The sequence below is a fragment of the Dipteris shenzhenensis genome, chromosome 18 (genome assembly GCF_047967505.1).
Source record: "Dipteris shenzhenensis isolate YYH24624 ecotype China chromosome 18, Dip_SZ_1.0, whole genome shotgun sequence".
Lineage (NCBI taxonomy): Eukaryota > Viridiplantae > Streptophyta > Polypodiopsida > Gleicheniales > Dipteridaceae > Dipteris > Dipteris shenzhenensis.
In genome coordinates, this window is record NC_141613.1 from 30771762 (window position 1) to 30788094 (window position 16333).

Consider the following 16333-nt stretch of genomic DNA (forward strand, 5'->3'; position numbering starts at 1 on the left):
GTTCATTCATTGGAGTTGGTGGCAAGTCTACAAATCTTTGAATGGTAGTAGATGTGGGTGCATGAGTGTAGTTTGCTTCGTTGGAAAGCCTCAGGTTACAGCATGCCAATTAAAAGTTCTATTCTCCTATATTTCACAAACCATGAGCGTTTTGATAGCTACTGGTTCCTCCATTGTTTAAACGCTCATGTATGCTTACCATACACTTATTCTAAAGGCCCTTAATCTCATGAGGAGAATCCTAATAGAAAAGGCCCTTATCTTTCAATGGAGAAATTCGATTGATTTCCTGGGTGAAAAGGTGGACATAGCCCAATTAAGCTAACGTCATAGGGATTTTCATGAAATGGGGGATTTGACCTCAAGACATGCTTTACACACTCATAAGACATAAAACATCAAACTATTATAAAAGGGGTTTTAATTCTTATCCTCATAAGTGAACCCTTCTTTCATTAATAGGAAAATATTCTCTCATTAATGTTCCTCCTCTTTACTCCCCTCCTCTCCTTACATATCATAACCCATCAACTCTTCTCTTTTCCACTAACTAATACATTTTCAAATTATCTTCACTTGGGGGGACCTTCCTAAGTGTACCAAACATCCAATCATTAGACCTAGAATGAGATAAGGCTCACAATAGACCTTTGTGCATGACACTTCATTTTGTTATGGACACTTGATGGACATAAGATAAGGAAAACTTAAAGCATAGATTTATTCATTCCTCCATATATCACACTCATATTTTGACATTGCGGTGTCACTATTACATTGCAACAAAGTTTGGCAATGCATGTGAATCATATGTAGATGTTGTAGATAGTTTTGCAAGGACAATTTGACTTTCACAAGCAACAGAGGAGAATGTGAAGAAGATAGTATGGAAGGACAATTGGACTTGCACAACACAGGAGAACGTAAAGAAGATGTTATGTAGCTCTAGGGATGGAGCCAATAGTTGTGTAGCAAGTGCATTTCCACGTATCCCTTTTTCGAGCATGCTGATTGGTCAGAGGTAATGTTCTCTTTAGTGAAAATATTCTAGTTTTCTCCAATAATTCTACACCCTATTTTCTATTGAGGTGAATCATTTGTAGATATGGTAGATAGTTTTGCAAGGACAATTTGACTTTCACAACCAACACAGGAGAATGTGAAGAAGATAGTATGGAAGGACGATTGGACTTGCACAATCAACACAGGAGAATGTGAAGAAGATGTTATGTAGCTCTAGGGAGCCGATAGTTGTGTAGCAAACGTATTTCCATGTATATCTCTTTTTAGAGCTTGGGACTAAATCAATTGCCACTCCCTAAGGAAAACCCACTCTTTCGCAAGAGAAACCGATGATTGGTTGGAGGGAATGTTCTCTTTAGTGAAAATGTTCTATTTTTCTCTAATAATTCTACACCCTATTTTCTATTGAGGTGAGTCGTCCCTATATTGAAAGGTATTGCATTTGGATACTCTCCATTTTGTATCATATCTATGTGGCTTATTTTGTTTCCTTAGCATCAAGAACTTGTTAAAAGAAAAAACTTTGTGTGGCAATAATGTCTCAAAGGTCCTTCCATTAAAAAAGTGGTATCTTCTTACAAGCATGCTTGACAGTTGTGCCTATGCCTGCCATAAATCTTGCTAGATTGTATCCTCTCTTTAAGTAAGTCTTGCTTACAAGTCTTGCTTACAATGTACAAGTAACGATTTCTTATACTGTACATACTTTATTATATGAATATGGCCTTTTTTATTTTCCTAGAATCTAAATATCCATAAGAAAATGGTACTTGTGATGATAAACATCATGATGTAGGCATGTTCATCCTCTAAAATAGGACATATCATTTAATAACATTGCATAGGTATGCAAAGAGCCATAACAAAGATTTAAAAAATTATATCGATCATAACAGAGCAACACAATACATAGTGTGACCTCACTATATCTTGATCATATCAGAGATTACACAATTATATTATAGAACCAACATAATCATGTCACTATGTATTAATCATATCAAAGATTACACAATTAAATCATAAAGCCAACACAATTAGGAAAATGTTTTATATCAATCATATTAGAGATTACCTAACTATGTGCCTCTACTGTTCAAGATAAATTCATGCCTTCGTTATTCTATGTGGACCTTTGAGGGATGGGAGAAGGAGAACAAAATTGATCGAATTCCTTTTGCATTTATCAATTTACTAAATCCTTCAACTTTAAACGGTTTTCCTTTCTATGTTTTTTTAAAGAGTTACTCAACAATGTGACAGTCACAGTATGTATTGATCATATAAAAGACCCACACAATTATATACTAAAATGAAAACAATTACAAAAAATTTTATATCGATCAAAGTACAGTTTACACAATTCTCAAAGATAAATTCATAACTTCTTTATTATGTGCGGTACTTTGAGGGATGGGAGAATGGGAAGGGATCTCCATAATCTTTGAGGGATGGAAGAAGGGAGAAAAAACTTACTTGCATCCTTTTCCAATTATTGTTTATTTCCTCCAACTCTAAGTGAATTTTCTTTTTATGCTTTTTTTAGCATAGATTTACACTTATAAAACAGAATAATTGATCAATGCAACTAAGAGGCTATTTGGTAAAAAATGTAATAGTAAATGGAGTGCCCTTCCTTAAGGCATACAACTCTCAAGATCATCATTTGAATTTCAACAAGATGCTCTCAATTTTGAAATTTAGAATTGAATTTAGACATGACCTCGTATATTATGATTCTTGATGACAATCAAAGCAGCAATCCCTTGCGATGCTCTACTCGAATTCAGACTCATAACCTATGTTATTGTTTGGGTTTTTGAAAAAAAAATGGAGGCTCGACCTAAGAGTATTCTTCTCAATTGACTCAAAACTCCATCCTAAAGGACTTATGACATTGTGGTACTTTTGTGGAAAATGGGAAATTCTACACCAAGGTGGCAAGTGGTCCCCTACCTTTTCTTCCCATTTTTTCCCCACAAAACTAGGGAGCACGTAAGCTCAATGGTTTCGTGGGAAAAAGAGTTTGTGAAGCATTAAGGGCTGAAAATGACTTAAAATCTATATTTTTACTAATCATTATGACATTCAACGTGGGAAATTTGTTTTTCCCATGAAAACCCTTTTCCCACCATGTAATTACCCCTTTATGGGATACATGGGAGGATTTTTCTTCTTTAAACAATGAAATTACATTTGCAATTCTACTTTGGGATAAGATTATATTTGCAAATAAGACATGCATTTCTTATAATTTGTGAAAAGGACTAAGTTATTCAACATGAAAAGCACAATTATCTTAAGTGCTTTGCATGCCTTAAAACAATCATGTTGAATTCTATCAATGTCAAGCATTGAGTAGAATGGTGTGGCTTAAAGAGAGCCCGAAGTTCCAATTCTTGTAAAGAGGCATCCAAGTTGACAACAAGCTAACATAACCTCCATCCAATGCCTTTCACAAGGTAGATATCTATTTTGGAAGTAAAATGTAGGCAACATGTAGATATCTCCATTGTAAGTATTTAATGTAGGGGACATGTCACCTTAAACTCTTTTTAAAAAAATAAAAAATTAAAGAAAGTCACCTTATACTCATAACTACTTCAACTTCAAATCAACTTAGAGAATAATTGCCTTGGTTATGAGTAGAGAGCAACCAAAGTGTGACTTTCAGTTGCATTCTTATTATTATTCCATACCATGTCGCCTTGTTAGCTCTTTATCCTTGCTAGATTGCTAGAGGAGTGCTTGAGCAAAGTGTGATCTTCCACATGTTTTCATGTTTGAAACCTTAATGTAGATAATTGCAAATTTTTTACTTATTTATGTTTTAGATCCTCCCTTCCTCCAAAACACACCCACACCTATATGCACATCCACACATGCTGCTCGTGTTCTCCCTCTCTCTCTCTCTCTCTCTCTCTCTCTCTGGCCCTGACTTTTATAAAACCCACATGATGCCCAATAGTTGAGGCTCCTGGTTTGTGACGTGCCATGTCATATGTATGTGTGTGTGTGTGTGCGTGTTTGAGCGCATGCGTGCGAATCTTGGCTTTTTGGCATTGTAGCTAACAAAGTAACCTCTTCCTCCCCCCCCCCCCCCCCCTCTCTCTCTCTCTCTCTCTCTCTCTCTTTCCATGTGCACCATTGTGAGCATGCAAATATGGGCACAAGATGCTCTTGTGATAAACCATGAGGAATGATCGAGTAACATTTGGGCTTCTTTTTCTTCTTGGCAGGTGTTGGCTGCAAGAAGGGACTATAACAACATTTTGTGTGTGTGTGTGTCCTAATAGGCCCCCCTGCGTGAGAAATCAATTAATTAGTTTGTGGTGCTGCGCAACGAGGGGGGGGCATTGGGAGCTTATTTTGGGACCTTTTAGGGTTTAGAAAAATAGCCTCTCGACGAATCAGAAGAGGGCCAACATAACGTTGGAAAAATACAAAAAACCATGTAAAAAAATAAAATAATTCATATTTAAAATCTTTTTCTTTTATTATGTCTGACATACGTGATCTTCAAAAGATGATTTTCTATGTAAAATTTGATGCTTCTGACATCGCCAGCACGTTCAGAGTGAGCCAAAACCCTCAAATCGACCTTGGAGACACCGAAAACCAATGCCTGGGAAAGGAAAAAAATGCCCGAAAATGGGGAATTTGCATTGAAATCCAGTTGGCCTAGTGCCAGGCCAAATCACATTTTAGTGCAAATCCCCCATTCCGAGCATTTTTTCCCTTTTTTGAGCCTCCGAGCATCAGTTTTCGATGTCTCCAGGGTCGATTTGGGAGTTTTGGCCCGCTCTGGACACACTGGCGATGTCAAAATCATTAACCTCTACATAGAAAATCAAGGATCTTATATATGCATTTAATGTGAAGCCTGAGTACTACACTGACATTTTTGCAGTAAGTATCCGTATTTTATGGCATTTCCCATATTTTGAGTGCAACAAAAATAGGTAAATAGTGAATTTCTTAGAGGGCCCCAAAATGAGTTCCCTTCTTTCCTAATGGGGGGGGCAGAAGGAGGAGGTCACAATAATTAAGCTAAGGCAATGGGATGATTTGATTGAGGCGGTGGTGGCTCCTTCGAGAAGCCACCGCATCACGAATGTTTCTATAGAAGCCCTTATAAGAGAAGGGGGGCGATAGAGTAACAAGCAAGGGGTGAAGCAGGGGGCTGTGAAGCCTCCCAATACAAGGAATAAGAGAGCGACGAAGGGGGAGAGAGGAGTGAGATTAGGAAGGAGGAGGGGGGGAAGAAGGAGGAGAAGTGGGGAGGAGGGAGCTGAGGAAGTGGGAGGAGCGGGAGAAAGCAAGAGCAAGCGGAGGATGAGGACACGAAGGAGAGGGCAATGGGAGGAGAGAGTGGGAAAGCTACGGAGGGAGGATTAATGTTGCACGGGGCAAAGGTTAATGCGAAAGTTGGAGACTAATATTTTGCCGAAGGGGGAGGGAGAGAGAAATTAATGTGATTAGGAAGAGTTGTGATCAGAGAGGCGATTAGTACCCTATACATGAAACAATGCACCATATATTTGAACAATCAAGACACAGGTGCAAGCTGTAATGTCACCTCAAGCACATATATGCACTATAATCTCACCTAAAATCTCTTATTGCTTCATTTAAACAGTTCTTACACAATGGATAGTCATTCTTGAATCTTGAGGTATAAGCTCAGAACGAATTAAGAATGAACTCATGCCAGATTGCAACTTATTTGATTCATGGCTTCATTTTTTTTACACTTCTAAGAGAGTGGATAGAGATTCTTGAGGTATAAGCCCAAAAGGGATTACGAATGACAGATTGCAAATTATACATGAAAACAATGCAGCTTTATATTTGAAGAATCGCTATCATTAAATCTTTATGGCTGCTTAAAAAAAAAATTAAATCATTATGCAATCTCGCCTCAATAGGTCTAAAAAAGAAAGTTTCACAAACGCAAAGTTGGGCCAAGAACTTGTGTAGGACTAAACCGGGTAATCCTCAAACAAGAACGTATGTATTTAGCTATGATCAATATATACAACTTTTGATGATCTACCTCAAAATTGCAATGCATAACTTATGATTTTAAATTCTCGCAGCTTCTAATGCTTCAACGCAGCTCCCCAAAAGTCATCGGAGGGAAAGCGTCCCCTTCCCCGGCCGCTATTTCTCATCAAACGAAGACAATTTCGAGGTGGCGCCTTCGTTGAAAGATCAGCTCCGTCGAGATCGCTCTCACAGAATTTGCCATCGTCGAAATCAACCACCCCGGTAGAAAATTCACAGGATGAACTCAACCCTCCTTTCGGACTTCCCTGATGATCCGCTTGCCTCTCGAATTCAGCACTGCGTGAATCCGTCGTCTCTCGCATCAGACCCTTCCAGCGTGACGGCCTCGCTTCTCTGCTGGGCGATGCACACTGCTTCTCTCTACTCCTTGGCGATAATAGGAAATTCAGTTTCCTTGGAGATTCTAGATTGAGTCTCTTTCCGTTTACTTTCTCGTTCCGACGATTCTCGTCGTTGAAGAGCGCATCCCAAGCCTTGCAATGCTTTTTCCTCCGTACTCGACCCACGCACGTTACCTCTGGCGAAGTGGGTTCATCGGACTCGTACCCTGCAGGCTTCTTCTTGCCCACCACATCTGGGGGAATCATCGTGAAAACATTAGCTGCGTGCCCCTTGCTACTCCTCGGCGTATTAGGATAGCTAAGGATCTGCCCAGCACCTAATCTTACGGGACTAGGATGAGAGACGGCTCCAGAATGCGCGATCGGACCGGACTGATGTATCCCAGCTCCTACGAACGATCGGAGCATTCCGGCAACGTCTGATGCACCTCGTTTCCCCCCTTTTCCCGGAATCGCCATGGGCTTAGACAATGCATGCGCAGAGGCTTTCACCGGGAAGCATGAGAAGAGATGCCCACTGCTGGCGGAGAAGAAGCACGAGTTCAAGGAGGCGGTATCAGGAGAGGAGGAATCCGGTGATTGGGGAGGCTGCGAAGGGAGATCGAATTTGCGGGGAGAGAGGGCGAGCGGCTCACGGACGGAGGAGAGGGTTTCGCAGCTGACACGGGAGTCGCGGCAGCAGCTGGAGGAGGTGCGAATGGGGGGGAGGGCTGGCCAGTCATCGAGGACTGTCATGGCGGATGAAGAGGAAGAATGAGGCTGCGAAACAAGAGATCGGCGATGGACGAAGGGAAATTTTGAGAGAGAAAGCTTGGAAATTCAATCGGTTGAAGAGATCGGCTGGCAGGAAGGTAAGTAGGAGAGGTGAGGCTTGGCAGAAGTTGAAGGAAGAGGGTAAGAGGGATGGAGCTTGAAGATTGATGGGGAGGAGAAGGCTATGGAGGAAGGTTGAAGCTTAACAGATTGGCTATGGCGGCATGAAGCTCTTTAACAGCCCACTGTTGTTCTTCATGAACTACTTTAGCTATCAACGAAGAAGACGACCCCCGGGCCTCTAGCCTCGGTACCAAACCTCTTGCCTTGGCACCGAAGCTCCCCTTAATTATAACGATTATAACTTCAATAACGAAATCCCCTTAATTATAACGATTATAACTAGAATAATGAAATCCCAATTTGACAATCGCCTCTTAAGGCGGCCTTATCACATCCCGACATTTTTTAAACCAAACATTATGATAGTTCATATCAGGGATTAGTTTTCCCGTCAGATACCATTTTTCCACCATGTCATTGGGGCTTCAGTCCCTACCTTTTCGTCGCAGTTTGTATGTTTTTGATCATTGATCACATGAGTTTCGGGGTGAATGAATTTGAGTAGGGTACGAGTGAGCACCAACTAGTGAGCACCAAAAGAAGATCAGGGTGCATGGGAGCACAATAAGTGCACATGCGTGCGTGCGTGCAAATGCGCGTGCGCACACACACAGGCGTGCACACACGCACATGTGTACACACACAAATATATATATATATATATAAATATATAAATATATAAATATAGACATTATGTGCAAGATTAAAAAGTAAAAAGGTTCTTTGTGACCTCTTTTTCCTGAACCTAAGTGAAATGGAAAAAGATGACCTTGAGTTGTAACTATCCAATTAGATAGAAAGTTTGCAATTTACTTTAAAACTTTATTTTTGGTATTGACATAGATTGTCCTTGTCATTGTGCATTTCATTTTTCAATCACTCATGGCTTTGATTTTTTTCTCCAAATAAAGAAAGGAATAAGCAACAATTTAAAAAACCTCCATGTGAGAACATGAGACACGAAACTATTTTCATTGGAAAAATAAGCTCCATTATGAAATTTAGTTTCTCCCATTGATTTAGTAAACTTGAACTTTATGGGAGCACCAACCAAGATGCTTAAAGGCTTGAGTTCTAAGCACCATGATAGGACTTGGATCTTTAAAGTCATTGAAACAAAATTTCATGGTTTGAAGAAAGGTCAATTAATATATTTCAAAGTGTCGCACCCATTATCTTCATTTTGAGGCACGGTAGACCAAGTCCTTTCCCTTCACCTCAAAGCTTGTTAAATCTTAACGTTTAAGCACAATCAAGTCTTCTAATATCCTTTTCTGTCTTTTCTCCTTGCAAAATCCACCTTTTACCTTGTTCACCTCAAGTCCAATTCTAAGCCATGGTTTGAGATAAGTCTATTACCCTGGGTAGCAATCTGCCTTCCACTATGATAGACTTTTAGGTTTTCAACTAGACCACCCTATGATAGGATTTAGGCTCTAGTCCTAAACTATACTGAGGAGTCTACCCCTCCAAAATTTATGGCCTAACTCATATTTCTTTCTTGAATGACTAACACCCTTTTAAATAAACTCTTAAGGAAAATCTAGCCTTTGACTATCTTTTTTTCTCCAAAGTCCATCTTTGACTTGTGGACCCCGAATCCCATGCTAACATGATGGAGACAAGAAAATCAGCTTTAATGTTACTTCATTCTGAACGTGACGTGTGAGAATTAATTCTTCAACCACCCTATTCAAAAAATTATCATAGTATAGCGCCATGCATTATGCTTTTTGTTGTGGGAATTGTTAGCTAAAGTGTATCCTATGAAGAGTACCCCTTCAATATTCCACATGATCCACAAGGAGGAACCAAGCTTATCAATGACGTACCTATGACATACCCATGATGTCAATTTGAGTTTGGTCAAGACTAAAGAAGGCAATGGTGCATTGTCTTTTTGTAAATATCTCGATAAAGTATTTTAAAAGTAAGCGTAGGCAATACTAGACACCAAATCCACCCCACTATAGATGCTAGAAATGTCCACTTATAATGTCTATTAAATCACTATTGATGCTAGAAAAGTCCACTTATAATGTCTATCAAATCGTCCCAAATTCTTGCTTTTGCAGGAGCACTTTGTCAATGGTGGACCCTATATATTAAAGGACCACTTGATACATATGTACGTAATATGTATCTACACACACACACACACACACACACACACACACGTGAGTGCGTGCGTGCACGCTTGTGCATGTGCACATGCACGTGTGTGCGTGCATGCGTACACACACACACACACACACAAAGTTTGTTCATCTCAAAAGTTGATGGAAAATTTTAGTGCTCTTATTTTAATTAAGCAAATCTAACCAAACAAGTGAGGGCTACTAAGAAGTACAAATAAATTTACATGTGCACACATGCAAACATACATGCATTTTTCAACTTAGATGTCTCTAATATTTTTTCCTTATATGTTTCCCTTTTTTACTTTTCATCCATTTGATGGAATTAATTGTATGGGTCAATTATTGATGGCTCTTTTTAATCTAGACACACAGACACACACACACACACACACACACACACACACACACACACACACACACACACACACACACACACACACACACACACACACACACACACACACGCATGCACGCACGCATGCATGCACACACATGCACATGCATGCATGCACACACACAAAAGCCAGGAACAAAATTGAAAAGATATACCAAAATATTACTAAATCCAAATTGGTATGCAGGAAAAATGTGGAGACTACAATGCAACTACGGAAGACCATGACCAAGTGTGTGTGTGTGGAAAATTTTAGTGCTCTTATTTTAATTAAGCAAATCTAACCAAACAAGTGAGGGCTACTAAGAAGTACAAATAAATTTACATGTGCACACATGCAAACGTACATGCATTTTTCAACTTAGATGTCTCTAATAAATTTTCCTTATATGTTTTCCTATTTTACTTTTCATCCATTTGATGGAATTAATTGTATGGCTCAATTATTGATGGGACCTTTTAATCTAAACACACACACACACACGGATGCACGCACGCATGCACACGCACATGCACATGCACATGCACATGCACATGCACATGCACACGCACACGCACACGTGCACATGCACATGCACGTGCACACGCACATGCACATGCACATGCACATGCACATGCACACGCACACGCACATGCACACGCACACGCACATGCACATGCACATGCACATGCACATGCATGCACGCACACACACACACACAAAAGCCAATAATAAAATTGAAAAGATATACCATAATATTACTAAATCCAAATTGGTATGTAGGAAAAATGTGGAGACTACAATGCAACTACAAAAGACCATGACCAAGTGTGTGTCATGGAGTGTGAAGGATCACACTCCACCCTATGAAAATTTGCAAATTTCTATGAACTTTTATGTTTATTGTGTGAACAATGGATAATTTTCACATGATATTGGTTGCTAAAGATTTATATTACTCCATAAACATATTTCATATACATATTATTAGGCCACTATTTAATACACGATGATCATATATGGTTGGCATTTTGCTCATGTTTGATTGTATGGTTTAAACTTGTTAGATGGAGGTGCCTTTTTCCACTTTGTGATTGGTTTATAGGAGAGTGAGTAGAGGATAGTAACTGGTTTAGCATGATTGCTTTTAAAGTTTCCCTGTTTAATTGATATAACGGTTGTATGGCATAATTAATTTTAAGGTGTAGTAGAGTAGTAGGTTATGATATGATTATATAGATATGTATTTAGAGTATGGATTTTGTTTTAGTATATTAGAAGCTTTCTTCATAGGATAGTTTTCTCTCTCTAGAAAAAGGGTGTGTACACGTCTACAATTATCGAGGTTTTTGAAAGTATAGTTTCGCTCTCTAATTGAATCTAATTGAATCTTATTAAAATTCTACTAGCTCTTGTACATTGCTTAGTTATCTGTTAATACATATATATTGGCATTAAATATTGAGATATGAGTGAGTGGATGTTAATTGCCTCGTCCCTAAATTTTTTTGTTTGTATTAGAGATTAGATTAAGATGGTCATGGTCACCTCTATCCTTTTTGTTTTCAGTTAAATTGAATATTTATAAATGGGAAGTTATCTATATAAGTTGATCATGATCTTATGAAGTAGATAGAATTAAGTCGTCTTAGGCTTCTTGTGGCATTGGTCATTAGAAATAGGTGGTTGATTAACTGTAATTGAGTAAAGTAATAATAATTATTTTTGAATTATACAAGTGGGAGGCTAAGTAGTGTAGTGGAGTTTAAACTGTTGGAGGTGCGGTGTAGTATTTGGAGGATTGGTTGTGAAAGAGTTATTGTTGGTGCTGAAGAGGGTTAGTGAAATTTCCTTTTAAAAAATTTATTTGTCTTTATGATTCTTTTACGTATTGGTATATTTAGTGTCATAGGAGAATTAAAGTCCAATAGATGAATAAGTTAGGACGTGGTCAACTGCTATGCCAGGAGTTATTCATGTAGCCACTTCTTCCCTCTTTCTCAGCATGTTGGCTCATCGTCTTCTCTGAAATTCAAGGTTGTCTCTCACATCAACCCTGACCTCTAGCTGCCGAGTTAGCTACATGAGATTTCTTGGCTCTAGAATGCTTGAGTAAGTCACTTGCAAGCTATGGGGAGCGTTGTTATTTATAGTGGAGATGGCTATTAAGCATAGCTGCTAGGGTCCTTGATCCTCTGGTGGCTAAAGTTATTTTACTGTTTCTTAATGGATTTTGTAGGTGTAGTAAGATCTTGTTGTATTCAAATTAGTTCCTAGAGTGGCTGGGCTTAGTTTTCGATTGTAGGACTCTTGCATTTTTTGGAGTGGAGTCCTTGGTAATTTATGGATCTTCTTGGCATTTGGCTTTCACGTTTTTAATCGGATTTGTGGATCTTCTCAGTGTTTGGATTTCATGTTTTTAACAGGATTAAGACCCTTCTCTTCATGACAAAGCAAAGGAAAGCCAGCGTGTAAGATTTTGGTGACTTTCGTCAGAGGCTTCATGAGCTATGGAGGGCAGTGAAAGTGCTTTCTAAGTACGTGTAGGCTAGTTGTGAAAGTGCTTTCTAAGTACGTGTAGGCTAGTTGTGTATTCTTCTGGCCAGTTGATAAGCTTTGACTTGCTTCCCATTCCTTCTGATCTCATCTGCCTAGCCTTTCATATGTTGCCGTGCCACTTTGTCTCATTACACCTTGAATCTTGAAGATTGGCTCTTCATGCTGATTGAAGATTTTGTGAGTGGAGAGGCATGCTTCCACCTCTTCTAGTGCATGCTTGTTTCATTGAAGTTATAGTCATCTTAACGAGTTGGTAGCATTTGGAAGAGCTCCTTGCCCCGTAGCCAGAGGGCCAAATGTAGAGAGAGAGAGAGAGACAAGATTGTCCGCAAGGCACCTGAGGAGGAGCAACAGAAGCAGCAGGAGGCCTCACGTCAGGATCCACCTCCCTCAGCAGAAGGGGCCACCGCCTAGCTAGATGTCCCTCATGTGGTAGAGGTTCAGCGTCCGCATCCACCCTCGCACCAACAGTGAACCCCAGGAGCTCCTGATGTGGCGATGGCAGACGATAACGATAGTCAGACAGCTATTGAGGAGGAGCGGATCCAGAGCCTCGACGAGCATGATCAGCAGGGGGAGCCTATGATCTCCCCCTTCCCCCCCCTCCCCCTCCCCCTCCCAGTCTAGATCCCTCCCCCCCTTCCCCTCCACTCCCCCCCCTTGGGTTCCCCCCACCCCCTCCTTCCTCCCCTGATCACTCTCACCACCTGCCTCCTTCCCTCTGCCTCCCACCTCCTCCTACCCCCCTCTCCACCTCCGTAGTAGGTTCCTCAGCCTCCCCCACTCCCAGGCTTTGACAGCCCTGCTAGTAGGCAAGGGTAGATGATGTCCCCTTCTAGTCCCTCACTAGAGCATCATGCCCATCCAAGAAGGGAGCCAGAGGGACGAGGCTTGTCCTCTAGGTTAGCCGTCCCCCACCTCCAGCCTGGGTGCTCCTTACCGCGAGACTTTTAGAGGTTGGGACCTTGGAATTACCTGGACTCCTATCCTTTACCGCTAGATGTAACGCTTATGATCCTGCAGCCACGAATGCTTGTTGGGGTAAGTATGATCAAGGGCTTGCTCTATGGTGCATATGTGCATCTAGGGGAGTCACATGTGTGTTTGTGTGTGTGTTGTAAAGGCACATCAAGTGCTATGATGTGTCTAGTGTGTGACCTAAGTGATTATGTAAGACAAAGGCAATCCCACTGATGTAGGGATTGATTCCCACTGATGTAGGGGCTGAAGGTATTACCTACTCCCCTTATCTATAAGAGAGAGTCCTCTCTCTCACAATCATAATAGAGATCTACCATCTTTCTTTCATTGTGCTCTCACACCTCTTGCAAGATGCATCTATTCTATCCTACAGGATCCTACAAATGGTATCAGAGCTTTAGGTTCTAGATCTAGCCTAGCCTAGCATTAGATGCTATCTCTAGCATAAACTTCAAGTTTCTTCATCTTCTCCATTTTCCTCCTCCTTCCCAAAATCTTTGAGAGCTCTGTTCTCTGCCTACAAATGGCCATTGCCCAAACCCTCTGAGCTTCAAACTCCTCTTGTATGGGCAAACTTCCAGTTGCAAGTTTTGGTGAAATTTTGACTATATGTGAAATGCCAACACTCACACTCCTCCCTGATGCCTTTTCTTGCAATGCGACTTGCTGGAGCAGCCATTCCAAAATTCCTCTGAGCCAAGCTTGCACAATAGTATGAGCTAGCTCCTATCTAGATTTGAAGGGAAATGGTCCACTAGGGAGGGAGAAATAGCAAAAAAACTAGTCGACTTTCAAGCTGCTGGCTATGGCGACGTGACGTGGCATTTTGCCTCTCCTCCTCAGCGGCTCTTATCTGGTATACCAGCTTTGTTTCTACCTAGAAAGCCCTCTTTTCTTTGCTTTGAAGAGTGAGATACAAGCCCTCCAAGTTCAAGCCTCTGTTTTGGACAATTTTGACAATGTTGTGAGTTTGATGCTACATTAGATGCTACTTTAGCATTTTTCATGTTTTAAAGTATTGAATAGCTTCAATACAACTATGGATACAGCTTTGATTCAAGTTGCTACACCTGGATTTGCTTGGAATGCTTTCATTTAGCCACCTCTATGAAGCATGCAAGTGAAAACATCATTTCCATTATGTTTTATAGTATGGAATTTGGTTACAAGCCTTTGCTACTCTAAATGCTTGTATTTTGAAGCTCTTCAACTCTTTCTAGCCTTGTAAGAGAGTAGACACTGCCCATTTTGGGTTAGACCCTCTCATGGCTACCATCTTGAATATGGATAAGTTCAATGGTAAAGGCTTTCACACATGGCAGATGAAGATTAAGTTTGCATTGATGAGGGAAAACCTCTGGGGGCTTGTCAAACCTGCTTTAGCTACTTCTTCAATAGCCTCTAATGCTGGAGAATCCTCAGCTCCGCCGACACATCCCCGGCAAGAGATCCTGCTAGAGAGGAGAAAGCCTATGGCATCATTGCTCTTGGCTTAGGAGATGACTATATTCATCACATTTCTGATTTAGAGTCTCCTTCTGAAGCTTGGCAGAAGCTTGACATTATTTTTGGTGCTAGCTCTCACATCTCAAAATTGTCACTTAAGATTGCTTTCTTTGAATTGAAGATGGCTAGTGGCACTCCTTTGGCTGCCCATGTCAATTATATGTGGAGTCTCATGACTCAACTTGCTTCTATCAACTCTCCAATCACTACATATGATGCAATGGCAGTATTGCTCAAAAGTATGCCTGAAGATTATGATCATGTTGTAACCACTCTGAAAAATCTTCCTAATCGTACTCTTGAAGGTCTTATTTCTGGGGGTTAAAGGTCACTGTGCCTTTACCCCGGTTATGTACAATACTCAAACACATATATAAACACATATATAAATGAATGAAAAAGAAGATTAGGGTGGTTCTGCACCCACCAAAACTTGTGTGGCTCTCTATTTCTCTCTCTCCCTCTTCCATTCTTGCTTTTGTTGAGAGCACTCTCAACTGGTATCAGAGCCCGGGTGATCTAGCTGAGCGTGCGTGAATGCTTGAAGCTCAGCAGCACAATGGGAGGAAGGAGAAGCTCTATGGGAAGCTTTGTGGGTGACTTTACTTGCATCCGAGTCTGTAAAGACCTTGGAGGAACCTTTGGAAAAGTCACTTTGGCTTTGCGAAGTGGTTTTGAGAGCCTGTTAAGTGTTTTCAAAGAAAAAGTCGTTTTTTGAGCTTTTCCCTATTCCGTTCGATGACAGAGACTCCGTATTGACTTGTAGAGGCAACTATTGCTTGCTTTTGGTGTCCACTTCACTTCAGAAGCTTGGAAACACCTTCATTCTTGAATCTGGGATCATTTCATTGGATTTCTGACTCACTGTGTCAGTTTTTGCGTTTTTTACCCAGGTGTTGGAACTCAAGTTTGGAGCAACCATTTGCAGATCTGTCAGTTCCGATGGACTCAGGAGGTCCTAAAACTTCTATGTTGCTCATCATTTGCACTCCGGTGGAGTTTGCAAACAGTTCTGTTTCCAAAAACGTTTTTTAGTCTGTGTGTTGGACCCAGTGATTGAGACCACGGTTTCCAAAACCGTCTATCCCATTGCGTTCCGGACACCCAAAAGCCCCTACCTGTCAGTTCTTGCACAATTTGGTGGAGGATTTTCACAGTTATAGATCTCTGTGTTTTCGATTTTGTCTCTCTGTTATGCATTTTTCATTCTAAGATTTTGAAACCTTAGATTTATGCCACATGGCAGTGGATAAGTGTTGACTCCCATTTCTCACTCATCGGTTGGGATTTTGGAGTTCTGGTAGGAGAGAGATATTTGCAGATTTTCTTGCTGAGTCCGATTATGCAATGGCACCCATGTTTTGTCGTGTTAAATTACACAGCACAGCGGAATAGAAATTGAATAAAGAATAGAGAGTACACATCAAATTGGAGAGGAACAAACTTTTCCTTCAATACTGAT

At 40.6% G+C, this 16333-nt stretch overlaps 1 protein-coding gene across 1 annotated transcript; it reads right to left on the reverse strand.

The window, feature by feature from the left end:
• Positions 1–5947: 5947 nt before the first annotated feature.
• On the reverse strand, positions 5948–7444 carry LOC147891100 (uncharacterized). The gene has a single exon (XM_087389797.1). The coding sequence runs from the start codon at positions 7167–7169 to the stop codon at positions 6126–6128; it is 1044 nt and encodes a 347-aa protein (XP_087245923.1). The 5' UTR covers positions 7170–7444; the 3' UTR covers positions 5948–6125.
• Positions 7445–16333: the final 8889 nt, after the last annotated feature.